General features: G+C 34.1%; 2 protein-coding genes across 2 annotated transcripts; one reads left to right on the top strand and one right to left on the bottom strand.

The window, feature by feature from the left end:
* Positions 1-4,973: 4,973 nt before the first annotated feature.
* Positions 4,974-6,147, top strand: LOC134264763 (uncharacterized). Its single transcript, XM_062747046.1, has 2 exons — positions 4,974-5,289; positions 5,683-6,147. The coding sequence occupies exons 1-2, from the start codon at positions 5,269-5,271 to the stop codon at positions 6,145-6,147; spliced, it is 486 nt and encodes a 161-aa protein (XP_062603030.1). The 5' UTR covers positions 4,974-5,268.
* A 1,297-nt stretch (positions 6,148-7,444) lies between these two features.
* LOC134264769 (cytoskeleton-associated protein 2-like) lies at positions 7,445-16,066 on the bottom strand. The gene is made up of 10 exons (XM_062747051.1): positions 15,964-16,066; positions 14,163-14,250; positions 13,683-13,841; positions 13,376-13,447; positions 12,271-12,831; positions 11,826-11,961; positions 10,873-11,030; positions 10,111-10,333; positions 9,691-9,863; positions 7,445-8,313 (listed from the first exon to the last, which is right to left on the bottom strand). The coding sequence occupies exons 1-10, from the start codon at positions 16,004-16,006 to the stop codon at positions 8,091-8,093; spliced, it is 1,836 nt and encodes a 611-aa protein (XP_062603035.1). The 5' UTR covers positions 16,007-16,066; the 3' UTR covers positions 7,445-8,090.
* Between the last annotated feature and the right edge of the window lie 5,939 nt (positions 16,067-22,005).

The following is a 22,005-nucleotide window of genomic DNA, read 5'->3' as shown; positions in this document are numbered from 1 at the left end:
AAAGTCTTTTAAAGCATGTACAGCATTTTCTAAGTGTCTTTATTAAGAGACCCACTTTTTGGACCACGTGGGGTTAATTTGAGATCTTTCAATGGAAATGTATAGAGGAAGCAATATGTTAAACATTTTTGAAAAAGTGGTATTTTATCTTTAGAGTTGAGCACGTACAAAACATATTCTCTGTTTTTCTAATATATTATTTTAATGGCATGTATTTGCACCATTTGTCAAATATCTATTTACTTGAACAAACACTTGGGATGGTTTGAAGTGAGCTGGAATTACGAGCTATATTATATTTGTTTGAGGTGCAAAATGACTTTGCTGGCAATATATTGATATGAGTAAAGATATTAACATAACTGCATGCTCGATATTGAACTACAATGCATAACGCTTTGTGAAGTAGAAAAGTAATGGAATAAAAAAAAAAGTATATATCTGTTATACTTAGATTGGCGTTTCATATATAATCGATCAAGTTGAGTTTTTTTTTTTTGTAGGAGGGAGATTGTTCAACTTCCATTTAAAGAGATCTTTCAAACGATGATCGACATTCATTATTAAAAAGTATATAAAATGAAAGTATTCAATCAATCACATCAGATTATTTCATGAATTCTTCATTATTTTGTACTGGATTTTTCACAAATTGTGATACGGTAATTCCACACTTAACAGCATTTATAGTTGACATAGACAGAATAAATAGATTTAGAAATTCATTTCGTCAACAGGGTTATGTTTTAGCTGAATCAACAACAGCATGTAAAAGTGGCAGATTTCAAGAGTTATGGCCACTAATAAGATCTTTAACTAAGAAAATATTGCTACTGTAAACATATTAACTCACTAAACACATTAAAGGGTTTAGATATTTCCCTTTTATATACAGTGTAAAAAGAGGGTATCGTTTTTCAGTGATACGATTGTTTTTAGTATAATTCTATCATGGTTGGCAAAAAAGCAAAAATACCGTCTTGGATTTTAATTTGCTTAATTGAAAACTCTAAAAAGTACATATACACGTATATCTAACCCTACAAAATGAATACCGTATGCAAAATAGATTTACAGATATTAACATGGCATTTGCCAAATAATTCATACACACAGTTAAAACTCTTCAGACTTCTACTTTCTTACCTCGTAATTTCTGTTCCTAGCTCCAATATCGATCCTGTGATTTATTAGTTGCCAAAAAGGTTTTATGAAAAATTGTTACAACAAAGCCACAGTCCATAAAATAACAGAATTTCTGATGCTGTTAACCTAATGAATGTGTCATAATTCGTACAGTATCTTTCGCCTCTCCAAGAGAGAGTTTTGGTTGTGACCACACCGCGGTTCCAATGTTTAATTGCATGGCGAGTTACGGTATCGAATTCTGGCATAAACCTTTAAAAGTGATATCGGTTTTATATTATTCAATACAAGAAGATAAACGCCAAGCTAAGGGATTTGTCCATGTTTGGTCGGAGATATATCTTTAGATATATACGTTCGTAGAATCACGAAAATGATTTAGAAGGTGAAAGTCCGGATAGTAACTGACAAGTTTTTCTTTATTGGAAATTCTCTGTTTAATTTGTCGCTGCGTAAAGTTGGGTGGTTATCTTAATTGGGGCTTAACTACGTGGTCAATTTATTCCAATGTTTTAGTCTGATTTTAAAATTAATATTTGTTTCTTAAAAAGTGTAGATGCGGAATTCTGATTTTATTTTTTCTGCGTGTTTTCAAATTTAAATTAAATACATGCATGGATTGATTTCAAACACGTTTTCAAATAGATAGAAAAAATAATTATGTACAAAGACTGAAGTGGTCAGTATCTTTTATTAGAAATACAATGCCAAGTTTGCAAAGAGAACAATTTAAGCATGCCAAGATTGATGTAAAAATAAAAAGTTTAAAACATGTATTTATTTTGAAAAATTTGCAATGAAATACAATTGTTCATCATGTTTCTTAATGAATGACACAAAGGTGCAACCAAATGAAACATCAAAACTAATACATTGTAGTTCCATTGTAACATTTTGTTTTAATTTTTTCATTTAATTTTTTTTTATTACTGCATTAAAAAAATATATTGTAATTATGTGTTATGTCTCTCTTCATGCTTACAGAATTAAATTAATCTTGATATATCAATTTGAAATGCATTTTGAAAATAAAGAGCATCGTAATGAAGTGCACAGACAGTAAATTACAATTACGCACAGATAGATAACACACACTTGATAAGAGATATGCCTTTACAACTTCCAACACCAAACTCATTAATTTATCTTTAACTGGATGCATGTCCAGTCATTATTCCCAAGAGACAAATGAAATTACATTATCTTCTGTGCAATGTAAAAACTGTTTTTAACACTATGATAATTACACAATTTTATTATACTATATATTAAAATAAAAAATAAAGCCTGTAAAAATTTTGAAAATTCCAGGTGCACACCTTCATATGGTGAATAATAAGTGTACAAATTTTCAGTGCAATAGTTTCTGTAATAAAAATGAAAAAAATACCTGTAAAATTCAAAATAATAATCCAATCAAGATGAAAATATCAGGTGCACAACTTCATATAAGGAATAATATGTGTACAAATTTTCAGACAAATCGTTCCAATAGTTTCTGAGTAATGGTCCGGACAAAATCTATGACAGACAGACGGACAGACGGATATGAATAGAAACTTCGTTTGCGGGGGGTATAAAAATCTAAAACATGTAGTTATTTTGAAAAAGAATGGGGGTGGGGGAGGGGGGTGCTACACAAACGATTTTCTGAAACTGACGCTTAAAGAGTGTGGTCATCGTTCACATATACTATGTGCAACATACTACGTGCAATATTTATTATATTAAACTGAATGTTTTATAAAAATACATATTACAGTGAACCGTGCAATAAATTCCGCGCACTTTTTTTGGACAGACATGCAGGTTATATTCAAATGTTTCTCGAGGATTCAAGTAATTTATATGAAAGTATAATATTACAATATACTTCATCTTGCACATTACACATCTTTCAGATTCATCTAATCCCACTGAAATGCCCGAAGTATACAATGGTCAAAGTCCGTAATACCGTGCAGCCATCCACCGGAAAAGGGTGGTGTCTAAACTCCGTACTCATCAAGGTTATTCCACTATAGAAACCCTCTAAACTCATTAAATTCTTAATTCTCTCGAAAATTGTTTAGAAGATGTTTACTTTAAATAGATTTGTTTGCTAAGTAAAGTTTACAATATTGGCAATCAATATACATGTATTTCTTCTTAACCTCTTTGTCGTCATTAGTTAATTGTTTTGCGTACTGTACTTTATCATTCTGGGTTAACCATGGATGTCGTAGATTCATTTCAAAATAAACAAAAGGTTTCTTATTTATAAAGGAACACAAATGGTTCAGTGTACAGATACCGACAACAGGTGTTAGGGTCTGCAGAAAGTACGTCACTCCTTTTAGGGGAATATCTCTGTTCCGCTCACCTGAACCCTGCCTCTCACTTACACAAACCGATCATAACCAACGTTACAAGAACAGACACTGATCTATTAGGTTGGGCTGTATCTTACTTATTTTCAAAACCATGATGGCACAGACATCTACGACTCTTGGAGATTAACTGCTATTAAATGTGATCAATGAAACAAATGAAGATAACGAACAGTATCTTATCTAGATCAAAAGTCCATAACACAATAAAAAATAGGAGTAGAGCAAACACGGACCTCCAAAACATCAGAGGTGGAAGCAAGTACCATGGAGGAGTGAGCATCCCCTTCCAACCGGTCACACCCGCCGTGTGCTCCTTATCATGATCGGGAAATAACGGAAAAACCTGTCGTCAATTCAGTGTATAAATAATAGACTACCCATTAGTATGAAAAACCACAGGCACCTGACGTTACTTATTTTTCTTTTCATAAAAAAATATTCACATACGTTTATTATTAGGTATGTGAATATTTTTTTGTATAACTCCTCATAAAAAAATATTTCGTAAACTTTGCAGGTATTTAGCACAATGTGTGAAAAAAAATTCTGTCCTTTATTTTTCAGCATTTAACTCAATGAGAAATTGTATTTGCTGACAAGGTCATTGTATCGACCATAGAACTTACGAAATGATGACTTTAAACGAGATTGCTGAAATGCTTGTTACATCAACTTGTTTGTCAATAATTTACCTCGATCTAGAAATTGCTCATACGAAGAGTGTGCTCTTGCGTATCTAATCAACTGAGATCTGTAAGCTCCGCATTGGCGCCGGAAGCAAATTGAAAGTGGGGGGGCTAAGTGTATAAAATTTTTTTATACCTTCCAAAAAAACTTGACAAGCAAAAAAAAAAAAAAAAGGAAATTTCCTGTCTGAAAAAAGTCCAAAGACGAAAATCCTATTTGCTGACAAGGGGGGGGGGGGGGGGGGGGGACTTAAACCGAGATTGCTGAAATTCTTGTTACATCACAGGGGCTGAAATTTTTTTTCCCAAACTCCACTACTTTTTGCATTTTTTGCCTGCCCTACTTTACCCATTTCTAAATTTATATAAAAAATACTACGTGAATTTGTGGAAAGTTTTGATACTAAACCTACTAAGCAATGTTCAATGTCTATACCCTAAAATCTATATTTGGAAATGAGATTTGTCATCCCCTGCATCAACTTGCTTGTCAATAATTTACCTCGTTCTAGAATTGTTCATACGAAGAGCATGCTCTTGCGTACCTAATCAACTGAAATCTGTAAGCTCCGTATGCAGGTGATGAAGGTATATTGCTACTTAAGGTGGAGGGGATGCAACGAATCTGTAAGACAGTCAGATAAACATCACAAAGACACCAGAAGCTTCGTTACTTTAATAGCAAGTCTTCCGAGAGATAGGCTGTATAGTGTTATTTTGACATTTCTTTCGGGTTAATTTTTCCTGGGTATTGAAAACTACTCCTGAATGACGTCATAGCCTCTCGTGTCCCAGTGACTGGGATTTCTTTTTGAGATGATTTAACTCAACTAACTGATTTAACTCCGGCGCCTACCCTATCCTTGGCTTTTGATCTTCCAAGTCTCTGATAATAATGATAATGGATATTTAGGATAAATTCTGATAATGAGTGAATACATCCATCTGCAAGTCCAACCACTGAATAGAAGACGAGGTAGCATGAAGGCCTTGGTTCTTTTGGAGTTGGGAATAAAAGGGAGAGTGTATACGGACAAATCAAGAAAAGGCCGAATCGTCACCATATGCACACACCAAAGACTCCGGTAAGTGTGAATGTATTACATTCAAATGTCCAGATTACAGTAGTTAATGACTCAAAAGAATATATACCAATTTAGGCATAAACATATAACATATATAATTACATATAAACATAATATTAAAGTAATAGACAGAATACAACATGTGGTGAAGAGCAATTCTTCTATTAAGTATATATATATACTGATATATATGTTGGTGGCAATTTATACCAATTCATTTAAAAAAAGATGATACACCGAAAGGTTACTGATCATTAATTAACTTTGTATTCTATTATAAGAGAAAAGCATGTAATGAGAAAATTCAATTTTCAAATTCCTGAATTGTACATTTAAATTTTAGAGGCATTTGAAAGCGTATAAATTTATATTATTATTTATTTATTTTTTAAGGACGTACAAATCCACGTAAGTGCCCCCGAAACCTGGCCAGTAGTGTTAGCGATTGCTGGAAGCTTTCTTATTCTGTCAACCATAGTGACGTGCTGCTTATGGCGTTACGTCAAAAAACTAAAACGGAAAATCAACCCTAGAGAATCTCAAACCAACGACAACTGTGATAAAACCATTGAAACAAATAATACACACTCTAAATCAAATATGAAGAGAAACGCTATTCATCCAATAGACGTGTATGAGAACGTTCATGAACTGAAACCCCAACTACATCCCTTGGACGTGTTCACTAGGAAAGGTAAACCGTTACCTCTAGCCAGGGTATCGCCGACGTTCCTTCCAGAAAGCAGGGAAACCATAAAGAGTATCAAAAGCCACAACGATATTTTCAACATTTACAAGTCGTCTGTGAATGATCCGCATCTACACAGGACAGGACGACGTGTCAGTAATGCTGTGTAGGTAGTCCGGTCTCAATTCTCGGATACATAGACGACGGACTTATATCAAGATCCCGAGCTGACGAAGAGCACAGTCTGCTTTGATTAATTAAAAATGCATAATAAAATTCTTTACCAAGTCATGTGAGATTTTATTTTTGAAAAGAAGCATTACTGTGAGATCAAACCCCCTCATAACCCCCCAAACTCTGCAGATCTAACAGGAGGCGGGCATCCGCCCCTCCAGTATTTTCATACTGATTCATACAGTAAAGTGAGGAAAAGATGTTATTGGATCTTGCCCACTGGAAACACGAACCCCTAGTAAAAAAAAATTTTCAAAAAATGCCTTATGGAACTGTTTACTAGTATTGTTCCTGCAAGGTTATCCTTTACACCCCCCCCCCCCCGGAAAAAATCCTCCAATTTGTACATTGCTGGAAGTGTTATTAGGTAGATTTTACAGCATAGTAAAAAGTTTTGAAAGGCCATTTTTTTTGAAAGGCCATTTTTTGTTATGATAAAAAGTACCAACACTTAAAATTATTATAAATCTAAAGCAACAAAATTATACATGATTAAATACGGGTTTAATATATAGCAGCAAAAGTAACGTCATATGACGGATACACACCGTCATACAGTTCAAAAAAATATTTGTGATTCGCAAACAATTAACCAATTCCACATGAATTCTTGGTACTATTATACCCCTTTTCATAAATGCTTTTTTTAACAGATAGACTTTTTTTTAATTACAAAAACAATACATTTCTTATGATTTACAATATTTTATTAATTAACTTTTTAATTAATGTTTGGAATAACATTATATAAAGTTGAATATATTTATTAAAACTAATTTCAGAGAATTTTGAATTTTTTGGCCTGTGATTTACATGTTCATTACTGGTAAAAACAATCATCTAACAGTCAATATCATTAAGAAAAAATACAATTTAAAACGTGGCGTTCCGATGTGACGCGGCGACACCCCACTATGCTCTATGTTTTTAACATCTATAAAATTATTTCAAATAAACATTGTTAAATTAAAATTTCAATGTTAGGACTTGAAATATTACTAATACAGTAAAACTTGTCTAATCCAGACACTCCAGACACAGCTTTGTTAACATTGTATTAGGCATGATTTTGAAATACACAATGTCCATATTAAACATGTTTCACTGTAGTTTTTCTCAAACTGGTACAAAGTCAGATTAATTTTAAAAGATCACAAATATCTAAGTGTAGTATTTATTTCTAAAAATATTACAATAAATGACAATATTGATTCTTGGTACCTTATATAAGAACTATAAATATGAAAATTATGTGTGTTCATTTTTACCAACTGTGAAATTAAATATGGTTAGAAAAATATTCCAACACCTTTACACTAGTAATGATATAAATACCAGGTATTTATATATAGTTGACATATAAAATCAGTGCCATTTCTTTTTTGTAGGTATTCTACCCAGTCATAAACTTTACAAATAAAATCATTTTAAAAAGTTGTTAACAGTGTGCCTAATAATCCTTTTCATCAACACATTTTGAATTTCTCACAAACATTGCTAAACAAATAAAAATATCAAATAAACCTGTGTGACATCTCTTTGACATGAATAAATAATAAAATTATGAAAGCTAAAATAACAGTTTTATATTTTTCAGAAATAGAGTACAATGCATAAAAGTTATTCTAGTGTAACAACCAAATTCCATAGCAGAATATATAATTAATTAGCATAGCATATTTCACATCAAACAAAGCTGTGATAAAAATGACTCGGATATTTCTTATCAACTTTATTACTGAGAATCCTAATAAATGAACAGAATAACCAGCATTTAAAATTCTTTTATACTCGGGGTGGTGGGGGTTGGGGTGCTTGCTGTGTGAATGTGTTACAAATTGCTGATGCCCTATGTTCAATACAAAAGACAATTATAATACTACAGGTCCTCATCTAGATCTGTGTCTAGGGCTGAATTTGACTGAAACAGAGTCCCTTTTCTCTCTGGAGATGGAATGTCCTCTAGCGCGGTGTACACGGGGGTTTTGTCTTGGAGTTGATCTGGTAAACCACTCAGGCTACGGCGAGTGGACCTACGGACTGGAGTGACAACTTTACAGGGCAAAGGTGAGAAGTCATCGAAACCACCTGACGGTCTTTTTCTGGAAATGATAAATAAACAATGATTAAGCACTCTTTTTTTTTTTTTTAAATTCAAACTGTTTTGCAGTTCAAAGAAATAGTTCTACTTTATGCCAAAACTTAAAAGTGTCTTATCTGTAAAATATTTGACATTCTACATGTCTAAGGTAAGACATGTAAAGAAAGATAATTGAAGTCAATTTAAAGACAGTGCAAAGAACATGACTTATCATTGCAATGTAATGAATCTTCTCTAATTTTATAGAAAATGCATTTGGAGCATTAAACCGCATTTGGAGCATTAAACCAGAAGTCTCTGTCAAGACTGCAGCTCTACTGGTTTTTACTTACAGCAAAAAAAAAAGTACTGCATTAAGCTTTTATTTACAACAGCAATAAATAGAAAGTTTCTTAAGTCTCTTTATGTTCTTAGTGTAGTCTACTTGCATGCCAGATTACATGACTTATCATTGCGATGTTCTTTAATTTTATACGATTAATTTTCACGATCAAGCCTTTGCATCTGTTTTTAATAGACAAATATACTAAAAAATATTCGTGATAAACACACGAATTAAAATTTCTCCAAACATAAAAATAGGTTTACAATACAGACTAAAAAAAAAAAATTTTGATAATATTTTACAGAAATTTCTTTCAATATATAATAATGTTCATAATGACTTGTGTATTGTAGAGTGTCTACTTGTGTGCCAAGTTATACTGAAATCAGACCAAAACTGTAGAAGTAACATTTTGAAACAATTTCACAGAAATTTCTATTTTAGTAACCATAGCAACACCGTTCATCGAAATCAAAAACCGACACAGAGAATTGTGTACCTACTTGTGTGCCAAGTTATATTGAAATCAGAGTAGTTTCACAGAAATTTCTATTTTTAGTAACCATAGCAACACCGTTCATCGAAATCAAAAACCGACACAGAGAATTGTGTATCTTAGTGTAGTCTACTTGTATGCCAAGTTATATTGAAACATAGGAGATGTTATTGATGTTGTTTAAGCTACTGATCAGTAGAAATTTCACAGCCCTAAAATAAATACTTAAACTTTATAAAAAAGCTATTTCAGTGTATATTGAATTATAATGTTCTAATTGCAGTTTTTGCTCTATTCAAAATAACACTATTACAGCTTCAAATATATACACAGTCCACCATTACAGAGGTCCATTGATTTTCCACATTATGATAATGTGAAATTTCTAAAATATTTTTTCGGGTTTTACAGGCCCAAACAACTCAAAAATACATCCACCACATTTAATAGCAATGTAAAAAATCAATTAGGTATATTGCACAACTAAAAGGTGAGATAATGTACTTATCATTTTTCATTCTAGAAGTTTTAAATTACAAGTTTACTTAGCATTTTACCTGTACTTATGTGGAGTAAGTTGTCTGACACAATATTTAATCGTGCTGGATTCAAACACATTTCCATCTTCCACTGCCTTGTCGAGTGCACTCTTTAAACGAGCCTTCCTTTCACGCTCGAGACTGATTTCTGTTATAATCTCAGTCAAAGACCTGGCCAAGTCTTCTGCTGGCTGAAAAAAAAAATTAAAGTTTTCCATCAATATGAACTGAACTCCAATACCTTGGAAAAAGGTATTACAGTAATGTGTATTATTTCTTAAATGATACCCCACCACCACCAAAAAAAAAATACCCAGCAAAATAACTCTCAATACAATGATTCATTACAGCTACAATGTAGCCATTCCAAGTTTTATTATTCACTACAATGACTTTGTTTTTAAAATAAATCAAGATAATGTTCTTGATGATTCATACTTGGGCACTGTTTTTAACTGCCTTTTCAAACACTTGGAGGACCTCTTCCAGGTTGTTGGTGCTCTTGAGGATCTTGGCTTTACAGATGTAGAACCTGGCAGATGACGAGGCCATGGTGATGTTGTCCTCGATGGAATCCAGCCACTTCATTGTGTCCTCAAGAGGACAGCCCTGAAAAATAGTCCTCAAAGTTAAGAAATTGTGAATTAATTCCGTTAAGAATCTTTATTGCAAAATCTTCTTATAGACTATCTATTATTACATCAGCTATTTGTAATACATTGGTTCTTTAAAAATCTTGAGCCATGAACTTGAATTGTATGTTAAGGAAGATGAAATGAAATAGAATGTACCAAAGAAGAATTTAAAATTATTTTTTGCTTTCCCTAAGTACTGTACACCTTTAAGGATGGTACACAAGCAAATGGACTACATGATATATGGAAACAGCATGGAAAGGAATTTCACATATTTTATGCAGGGATTTCCAGTTGCAAATATATTTTGCTAAAATCCACATATTTTATAAAAACCTGAACATTACATGAGACTCACATAGATTTTACTTATTGTGAATGTCAAAAAAATTAATAGACAGCTCATTATTGGCCAAAAACATAAATTAATCCTGAGTCAAATGTCAAAATGAAATACACATACCAGGTGGTAAACTTATAGAACACTAAATGCTTAATTTACAATGGGATATCTTTTGAGTTACAAATGGAGGACCAGTAGTAATATATTTTACTGTGTACACACAGCCTCATAAAAATGGTACACTTACTGAGAACATGGAGATTTAACTTTTTGCAACTGTTAATTAAAATAATACTAGTGTCCTCACTGGTAATGGAGTCCTCAGCATTGAAGTGGTCCTCCAGATTCAGTACCACTGATGATCTGGGCTTAATTTCCTCCTATAAGAAAAACCTAAACACTTAATATGAATGCAAGTGTATTTTGATCCAAAGAAAATTTCATCTAACCTCTAACACTTGTCCTCTCATATTTTTAAATCAAACTTAACATTTTTGCAGTGTCAAATTTTTATGGTATGAACTATGAGGAAACAAAACGTTTGTGAAGACTTGACTTCGTGGTTAAAATGGCGTTGCCTTGTTATATGTTTACTATTCAGCATAACATGGAGGACTTGATTTTAAGGGTTTCTTCATACCATAAAAAAATTACCTCCCCCCATGAAAATGTGTGATTTCAAAGATGCTTATTCATCAGTACATCCACTTTTAACAGATATATAAAATGCGGGAAAAAACTGCCTTCCTAGGCCATCCTTAAAAAATTGTTTTTTTGCGGTAACGCTACCGACTCACCAAAATCCACCCTACTGGATTATTTTTATCGGTTCAAAATTTTTTTTTTTTTTTTTACGTATCCATTTTTATCCGATTGATATTTTTTTTACGTCTCCATTGCACCTACGCTGTTTTTAAAAAAGAACTGATGTGTTCTGATATATGAGCAATAAAAGATTGAATTCATTTAGAATGCTTTAATTTTTCTTGTTTGATTAGTAAGATCTAAGACATAGTTAATACCTCTATGTAATCTAAATTTATTTCTGACTTTTTGTCTCAACAAAAAAAAAAATAAGCATACCTACCTACCCACACCTAAAATGACGAGGCGCGTTACCGCAAAAAACAAAATTTTTAAGGATGGCCCTACTTCAAATAACAATGTTTCCCTACCTTGTGTGTCTTTTCCTCAGTATAGCACTGTTCTGAAGACTTCTTCTTGGCTGAGAGTGAGGCATCAAAACACCGTAGATGTCGGAACCCACTGGGGGTCTTCCCTTTTTTCTTCAGCCATTCCTCCAGCTCTGTTCTATAAGAAAAGTTACATATACTATTAAAATAAGAAATCTCTGTTAAGACAGAAGCTCTAATGGTAAAGGAATAAAATGACCCGGATTTATAAGAATTCTCAAAGAAATTCCCTCTTTTAATTCGGAAAAGAAGCAAAAAATTAATATCCTACACTGTTCATCATAATAAACCTTACAGTGTACTGTGAGCAGTGTCTTGCAAAATGATACACCCATTATATGTTAATCTCGATTCAATAAAGGTGAAGAAGAAAAAAGCTAATACAAATATCAGTTTCTACTGTGAACAGACATACATAAAACTTTACCTCATAGATCTATGCTGATGGCGTACTGGTGTTTTCTTGAGTGTCTGGGTGTCTGGTTTTCGTTTGACAGGGGAGACAAACCTAACATTGTGACCCGGTGTTTTTGGCGTCTGTGAATCTGGTACTAACGCTTCATCAGACAAGCTAGGCAGGCAAGATTTCCTCTTCAGAATGCTCCGTGTGACTTTTGTATTCCTTGATTCCAGGTCCGAATGTCTCCTTTTTAATTCCTTTGTTTCTGAATCACCGACCTTGAACTGAAAATGGCTGGATTTGTATTTCTTTGGTGAGGACATGGCAAAATTTTTCTTAGCACCAGAAGTTTTTGTTAAGTTTGTTGGCTTAGTTTGGGATGTGGACTTCGTGACTCTTGTCATTTCGGAGGAAACTGTCTTTATGGACACAGATTTCATGGTTGATGTCAGAACTTTCTTCACAGTTTCTTTCTCCGTCTTTCGGTTGACCTCCCTCTGAACAGTCTTTTGAGAACTTGCAGTCATGAACTTTGATTTCACATGAGTATACTTCTGAGCAGATTTGAAAGGGGTCTGTGTCTTCTTTCTAAAAGCATTACCATCATTCAAAATTAATACATTTGCAGCTATGATTGTTAGCAAAGAAAGATAACTCTAAATTGATATATCACATTTTTCTTTATACTTGTACTTTATCAAGCAAAACAAGTTTTCCCACATTTCCCCATGATCAAATTTAATATGGAACTTTAGTACATCAAAATTGCTTGTGTATCATTGAATTTCAATCTCCTGTTGGAAAAGTTCCATCTTAAAATTACATTTCACATTTGAGACCTCTCTCTATTACTCCTCTCTTAGACTCTATACATAACTAATGAATGATTCCTTACACTTTTCTATACATACCCCCAATATCACACATCTATACACAAGCATACCTCACATATCTCTATACATGTTATACTTCAATACATACCTCACATTTCTCTATATATATGTCACACCTCAATACATACCTCACACTTCTCTACACATCTACACATACCTCACACTTCTCTACACATACCTCACACTTCTCTACATATACCTCACATTTCTCTATACATATGTCACACCTCAATACATACCTCACACTTCTCGGGATAGCCCGGTTCTCCTTCTCATTTTCTTTCTTCTTTTTCCATCGCTCTAATTTAATGCTGAAACAAAGAAATACTAAATTCATCCCTCCACAGAGTGTCTTTACTATACCGTATTCTGCTGAAGTAAATACAAACACAACTTAGAAATGTAGTCTTGGAGGACAATTGAGGGATTAAATAATCTTTCTGAAACAAAATAACTCTAGAATTAGAGAGAATATTTCAAATGCAGAAAAATTTCCTATACTAACACTGTCTTTAAATTGGGGGTTGGTGGGGGTGTAATAGATACCTCATTGGTGTTCCATTAGTCTGTTTCTGAGGTAAGATAGATATTCGTTTCTGGACCTTGGACTGTTGTGCGGGAGCTGTGGGCTCCTTTGGTACATTGGACTCAGATCTGTGGCTAAGATATCGCGATGCCACAACCTTCTTTCCTGCTTTCTTCTTTCTGCAAAACATTATGAAGAATACTGAGCATATATCATTGATCATTGCCCATGAAGTGATGGACTTGTTTGAACTTAAACTTTACATTTTTTAGAAACCTTTCATTTAATTTAATTTTGAGATTTTTAGATATTCAAACCTTCACAATTGATTAATTGTCATAGAAGCATTTGTCAGACATGGTAAGTTGAATAGAATTAAATTTTCTATAAAGACAGAATGAAATGGATGAAAGACAAACTTTCAGTGTGAAATCCTCAAAGCATTCCAAGGCTGGGAAATATGGACGGTGGGTAATTTTCAAGCTGAACAAGACACTTACTCAATATCATCTTGGGCTGTCAACTTTGTTGACAGAGGATGTCTCTTTTGTTCCTGAAATTTCTTCCATTTTTCAAGAAATTCTGTTGCTGTATATATAAATAATTATAAAATACACATTGTCAAATCATTATAAATTGAATTCACTGGTAATAAATATTAAAATACAATTTAAATATCCCCCCTCCTGAAATAGGATTTTCGAGTTTGGACAATGAACACAATTTCATTTTTTCCTCTTTTTAACATGTTTACATTTTTATCCCTTCACTTTCAATTTGCTTCCGACGCCAATGCATATTTACAAACCAAGACCCAAATAGGCAAGTGTCTGTAATATAAACACCAATCACATACAAAGCTAAAAGTCCAGCTGACATTAGACTTGCTAGAGTCTCTATGTTTTTATTGTTTATTTTTTCATAATTTTTATCTTAAATTGTTCTTATTTGCTTCCACTGCTCTCTGTCATAGTTCAATGTTACAAAGGCGTTGGAACCTGGCAAGGATTGCTTCCTCTGCTCTCTGTCATAACTTTCAATGTTTACAAAGGTGTCGGAACCTGGCAAAGATTATAAGCAATGAAAATTGCCATTTGGGGATCATTATCTTTTTTTTGTATGTTTAGCCCCCCCCTTTTCAATTTGCTTCTGACGCCTCAGATCTATGTTTGTATGAAAGAGAGCACTACAACATACAGACTTGAGCAAATCTAAGCAGACATTTGTCATGTTTGTTTACAAATAACACCACTTATCATTACTTTAGCGACTTGTCACAGCTTCTGTCTTAATAGAACAGTGTCTTTACTAAACACTGTTGTACAAATTCAATACACGTGAAAACTGACACTTACATGTAACATTCGTTGAATTGTTGTAAATGTAATGTTCTCTTTTCATTTTTCAGTCCAGTCCAATACGAAAAATCGTAATGTTACGAAATATAGTAATATTACAAGAAATCGTAATATTACAAAATATTGTAATATTATTCTTATATTACTATTTTTCATAATATAGTTAAATTACGGAAACTCGTAATAAAGCAAGTTGAGAGAGACTATATTACGAGTTTTCGTAATGCAAGACAAAATAAAGCATTGAAAGAAACTGAATGATGTTTATGGAAGTATGATGTCAGAAATACATTATGCCCCAATGGTACTAGTATCACGTGGTCATTTTGGTCAGTGACGTCTATCGAAAAGTATGGAAATGCAAGAAGAAAGTAACAATGGTAATGGGTGAGTGAACATTTTGTTTTATTATTCTTTTATAAGAATTTTCCCAAGGAGAGAAACAATTTTCCATAAAATTTCAATGTATCCTCAAGCTTGTCACAATGGTCTATAATCCCCGAATTCCCTATATTTTTCCCGAAGTCTACCCTGAAAATCAGACCCTCATCTCAAACAACGAGATGTTACGAGAGATAACTTGTAAGACTCTCACTAGGCTCTGAATCCGCTTGCACTTGGATCAAATGCACCAAATCAAAGAAAATGCACTAACCATACATATCCACGATATCATAATGATGAAACCAGAGACCAATAATCTCTGATGAAACATAACAAAGAGGTTGTATCAGAAAAAAGGGAAGTAACTCTTAGAAGAGTTAGAAATTGCTTATATTACGAATTTTAGTAATATTACGATTTTTCGTATTGGACTGGACTGTTTTTGTGAACTCCTAGTCTTGACACACTATGTAAGCCTCATTTCATCAATATTGTGCGTTGCACACGTTTGAAAACTCTATTTAATCAATGGTACATTCAATGGTGAATTATTTGTTACCTTTCTTTACTTTGGCCGAATTAAGTTTTTCCATTATGAGCATTCAAGTAACATCAGATTTTGGTTGTTTGAATCATCACTGTTTGTATTTTGGCGCAAAGAAGGCGATTGGTCGATATAAATATTTTAAATCCCGATCCCGATATCTTTAAGATTGTCTGACAATTGCAATCTTTGGCAACGTAGGTCTAGATGATATTTGCCCCACACTGCCATACAGTTAGACTCAAAAATGTCTATAGTCTACAACCAATAAAACTTAGATTTTTAAAAATATTTATTTTTTTAAATGTAGGATAAGTAAATAATAAAATATGTTAAAATTATATTTTACTGCACAATATTAGATTAGTTTTTACAACTGTTTTACTTCACTTGATTCTTTTGAATTTTAATGCTATATATGTCTTATCATGGTACCATCTTTTCGGTGCTCCTTATACATAGGAGGAAATTCCTAGAATGAACTGAACTTTGGCAATGATCTATTTCTTACATCGCATATGGAGAAATGACGTGCAGTTTATTCATGAGGTTGCTCACACGTGATTTACCTCTCATTAATATTCATAAGATCCTGCAAAAACTCAAATTATACCATTTCTTTAATTTTTTAATATTAAAAGATGCAAGACTATTTTATTTAAATTTCTTAAAGCCCCCGACATAGTTAAATGGGTAGAATTTAGCATTATCGTCAGTTGGCAATTAATGATACCGATTGTTTTAATAATAAGTAGGTCAGACGGATGCAAAAATTGCTGTTTTTAAATTTAAAAGGCGGTCGTAACTCTTTAAATGCCGGTAATTTCGGACGGACGGGAAATTCGGACGAAATTTTTCTATAACTTGAATTTATAAATAAATCCTAGAGTTTTGTGTGTTGTTTCATTTATTTTGTACCTTTGTTTACGAAGAATACAGAGACATCCCGAATATGAACACATTCGAGTACATGAATTAATTATTTTCCGCATCGGACACCGTATCGGCCTTTTCCGTCAAAATCTTCATGCCCGGGAAAATTTAACTTCTCCATAGAGTCAAAGAAAAAATTGATTTTCGGTAAGTAAAATTTATATACCGAATTAAGCAATGTTTTATAATAAAATTAATAGGGTATAAAATGTGTTTTTATACAGACAAACAATGAATTCAAAGAGAATAATAAATAAAATTCACTTTTTTAAGTGTCCGAATTTATCGGACAAGGTTTTCCTATGGGAATATAATTACGGACACCCATAAGGGTATCAAACACTATTATCCTAGGACAAATTTGTGAATTTTTAATTATTATTTTACTTCGAAATTTTATAGAATTAAATTTATAAGTGGGAAAAAAAGACCCATTACAGGCACGTAGCATCGTTTTTGAAAGGGGGGGGGGGGGCAACCAGAAATTTTTTTTTTAACTTACCTGAAAAACTTGACAAAAACAAAAAAAAAAAGAAAGTTAAAACTTGCCCAAACTTGAAAATCCTATTTCGTAGGGGGGGGGGGGGGGGGGGAGAGAGATAGTGGCCTACTTATTCAAAGCCAAGTTACTTTCACTTCCAATTTTTTTCCCTACATTTCCTTGATATTACTTTACCATGGTATAAAGTGGGGGGGGGGGAGGGGGCAACCATCCTAATAATGGACATTTTCTATAGTAAAGGTAGTGTTGGGGAGAAAAGTGGGGGGGCTGCCCCCCCCCCCCCCCTGTTGCTACGTCTCTGCATTAACATTTGAAAAGAATCTAAGTAAATTAAATATATAATTTTTTTTCTATAATTTTTTTTGTGGGCATGTTTGAATTTATTCTTTTTTTTTACCCAGTGCACGGAATATGGGCAAAAAGAACAAGTCTGCATCGCGGAGGCAGAAATATGCAAAGCATGACTATGAAAAAATGAAAATGGCGTACAATGCGGTAAAAAGTGGGAAACTATCTCTGAAAAAGGCGGCTGAAAAATTTGGGGTAAAAAAATCAACGCTGTACGACCGTGTATCTGGTAAAATTGATGTATATGCCTCCAGTGGAAGAAAACCCGCCTTGAACCCAGAAATTGAAAAAAGAATTGTAGATAATGTTACACAGACTGCATGCCGAAAAGGGCTTTGGGATTTCTCGGCAACAACTTTTATCAAGAACCGGCATTCTCTGCAATAGACTGAAGCTGAATTGTTTCGTAAACAAGCAACCTACAAAACATTGGTGGTATGGGTTCAAAAGTCGACACCCAGAAATTAGTCTGAGAAAACCTGAAAAGTTGGGTACGGTCAGGGCTAGAATGTTAAATGGGGTAGTGGTTCAGCGGTATTTCAATGATTTGGGGAAAATAATCGAAAATTTGAATCTACAAAATGCACCAAAGAAAATTTGGAATGCCGACGAAACCGGCAAACAATTAGAACACTCACCTGTTAATGTTGTTGCACGGAAGGGCACAAAAAACGTTGTTGGTCGAACAAGTACTGACCGTAGCAACATCACGATTATGGCATGTGTAAATGCTTCAGGCGAAAAGATGCCGCCCATGCTAGTGGTAAAAGGGAAAACAAAGAAGTCCCTGTACGGATACAACACGACGGAAGCCCCTGAAAACAGCATGTGGACTTTCAATGATCGTGCTTGGATGGATGAGGAGTTGGGGGAGCAATATAATGGTTTAAAAATGTGTTTCTTCCCAACTGCGGAAACGAACGTCCCCAACTCCTCATCCTTGATGGGCATGGGTCTCATGAGACTCTAGGCCTATTAGAGCTTGCCGAACAGGAAGGCATCCATGTCCTCGCTCTGCCCCCACATACAACGCATTTTCTTCAGCCCTTAGATAGGTCGGTGTTTGGCCCTTTCAACAAAGCATACAACAAGTTCTGTTCTGATTTCCTCTCCCAGAATGCTGCCCATGTTATCAACAAGTGGACCTTCCCTTCCCTATTCAAAAAGGCATGGGAAGAAGGGATTACAACCGACAATATTGTTAGTGGTTTCCGGGCATGTGGAATCTATCCCTTTGACCCACAAGCTATTCCAGAGAGCGCGTATCTACCAAGTTCAGCCTATGACATCCCGCAAAATTCTGCTCCAACTACCCCCGATCTTTTCCAGTCAATAAATAAAGCTACTGTCACTGCTGAGGTACACAATGTCCCTACATACTTAACTTCCCCTGATCTTTCTCAGTCTACAAACAAAAACACGGCTACTGTCACTTCTGAAGTACACAATGTCCCTACATCCTTAACTTCCCTTGATCTTTCTCAGTCTACAAACAAAAACACGGCTGCTGTCACTGTTGAGGTACACAATGTCCCTACATACTTGACTTCCCCTGATCTTTCTCAGTCTACAAACAAAAATACGGCTGCTGTCACTGCTGAGGTACACAATGTCCCTACATACTTGAATTCCCCTGATCTTTCTCAGTCTGCTAACAAAAATACGGTTGCTGTCACTGCTGAAGTACACAATGTTTCTAGATACCCAACTACTCCCGATCTCAGTGACAGTATTGTCCCAATTCCCGATGTGGTCGCGGAATCCCAGGTACTGGAAAGCATTGATAATCTTCATGTTTTACCGTCTGATATCCTGGAAAATCCCGTCCCAGCAGCCGCTGTTTTACCCACAGAAGCAGGTGAACTCGAGTCAAAAGACGCAAATAGTCAATCAGAAATCGAAAATCCAGAACATTTGCTTACTCTGATTAACATGGGACTAATTGATATTGTCCAAAATCCAGAGGTGTCGGAGGAGGTAGAACTGAATACTTCATTTTGGAATACGGAAATCGACAACATTTTTAATATATTCGATCAATGCATACTATTTATGCAAGATATATTACTGTATTCAGCGGCGGCTCACACAAATTGGTCCGACCAAAATAGTTCCATCATGATAAGTAGATACAACATTATTGTTCATGATAAGAGTAAAGTTGTGTATGGTATACGTGAAAGAAATCAAAAATAACGTCAAAATATTATTAGAAAGTCACTTTCCCCCCGAAATGCAAATAAAAAATATCAATATTCCTACGCTCGCTCCCTCCTCAGCCTTTTTTTTTTTTTTACATGTTTGATAACAGAGAATATTTAGGTCATTCTTCGATTCATATCTTTTCACCGATGAATTGATAATACTATATCAACAATTGTATTAAGTACATGTTTATAGTCCGTTAATTATCATACAATTTCTTCTTAAAGAAAAAATTAATCATTCTGTGTGTGTGTATTATCAAATGACGGAATTTTCAATCCCTGGCCGGATTCTGCTCGTGTGTACACTTTGTAAACTGTAGGGTATGTGTAGCAAAACGAGAAATGGGTCGGAGATTCGGGTTCGTGTTGAAGTTCAGCATACCATTTTATACAGAACTTGAATAATGTAAGTAATTTCTGCGACGAATACATTAGTATATTTCAGTAATTTTCAAAACAAAAAAGGTTTTCAGTTTAGAATTTTCCGACCCGGTCCTGATTTTCCTAAGCCGGCCATTTTAAACACAAGTTGTTGCAGATGCAAATGTTAGAACAAACTATAAATAGTTCAACAGGGATTGTATAATTTTTATTAATCATAATTCGTATCCATATGATCTAATTAAGAAAAGAAAAGTTTTGTCTGCCATCGTAACTTCTCGGCAAAACAAAACGTGTTTCTCCGAGCTCGCTGGATGCGTTTGACAGCTCCATCGCACGTGTGTAGACCAAGGCTAATGTTGGTCTTGCGGACACAGGTACATGTAGGCCTATGTGTACTGTTTGTTAGGGGACTGGGTGACCGTAATGCTATGGACTCACGAAATTTACAGCAGTTCCATAATTAGACAGTGCAGTTTTTTTTATTAACGTCATTTTAAACACTGTTAAACATATTAAATCCAAAAGTCGAATATCTTTGGATATGGGGTAACCCATATCTATTCTTGTTACTCCTGTTGCTGCTGTTCAATCGTCGGAAAAAAAGCCTAAAAGTCGGGCGATAACTTCACACCGGCTTCTGACAAGCTCGGCTATTATACAAGAAAAAAGAGAGAAGTTAGAGAAAAAACAAAAATTAGAGGAACAGAAGCAAGAGAGAAAGAGGAAAAGAGAGGAGAAACGGATGATTAAGGAAAACAAAGGGAAAAACATGAAAACATGATGTTTAATGAAGCGTAACAATTCCTTACAAGAAAACAAAAACATATAACTTGTTTTGTTGATTAATTTGCTTATATGTAGTTATTTCTATTTATTTGAATTAATAAAATTAGTTACTGATGATTCCAAATTAAATACATTTTTTATGTTTTACTGGTCCATTCCTATATTTGTACATCGGACATTGGTTCTACACCTGCAATTAAAAGGCAAAAAAAATATCAAATTAATGAAATTATAGTCAGACGTATTAAATAAAGACACATATATGGAAATTTATGTGTTTGATAGGGGCTATATGAAACAGGTGAAATTCGATTGAATTTTAAAATTTCCGAATTTATAGGACTCTGTCCGAACTTAAATTCAAGTACATTATATACTGTCCGAATTTACCGACCCTTTATCCGAATTTAACGGACTTGAACATGTTTTGTTTTTCCTTTTATTAGATTTTCATTTTCATTTCATTTTCGGAATTCTCTGGATTTTTCGGGAGCTGAAATGTATTATGGTTGAAGGTCACATCGTAAACAGAGGCATATGTAGCAGGTTAAATCTAGAGCAAGCATGGCTTACGCATAGGACCAAACAGTCCGAAATTACCGGCATTTACCCTAATCAATGTTATAACATCGATATTTTCTACAAATAGAACTTCTTTTGCACCTATTAATCGGCGGAAGAACTTTGTCATCATGCAATACACACTTACATTTAATCACCAAAAATGATAAAAACACTAATTCAGTTCTCTTTCCTTCAATAAAACAATGTACGCTCGCTTCGAATTTTCAAATCAAAAAGGCGGTGGCAACTTTCACTTTGGCATCAACATCATTGTTATTTCCGGTAGAGTATATTGTAATGGTTTGGGCCGTGGATATCGGCCTGGATAGCTCA

Source organism: Saccostrea cucullata, unplaced genomic scaffold, assembly GCF_032062105.1.
Source record: "Saccostrea cucullata isolate Sc308-1 unplaced genomic scaffold, CSIRO_AGI_Scuc_v1 ctg613, whole genome shotgun sequence".
In the NCBI taxonomy this organism is placed as follows: Eukaryota; Metazoa; Mollusca; class Bivalvia; order Ostreida; family Ostreidae; genus Saccostrea; species Saccostrea cuccullata.
Note: the sequence above shows the minus strand (reverse complement) of the source record. Positions and strands in the feature narration are given on the sequence as shown.

Coding starts and splice junctions, on each gene's coding strand:
- LOC134264769 (XM_062747051.1), bottom strand. CDS start 16,006: ATGCTCATAATGGAAAAACTTAATTCGGCCAAAGTAAAGAAAG. Junction 10,334..10,872: donor TGTACCATTTTTATGAGGCT/GTGTGTACACAG, acceptor TTTGCAATAAAG/ATTCTTAACGGAATTAATTC. Junction 9,864..10,110: donor CAGTTAAAAACAGTGCCCAA/GTATGAATCATC, acceptor TTTTTTTTTCAG/CCAGCAGAAGACTTGGCCAG.
- LOC134264763 (XM_062747046.1), top strand. CDS start 5,269: ATGCACACACCAAAGACTCCG. Junction 5,290..5,682: donor TGCACACACCAAAGACTCCG/GTAAGTGTGAAT, acceptor TTATTTTTTAAG/GACGTACAAATCCACGTAAG.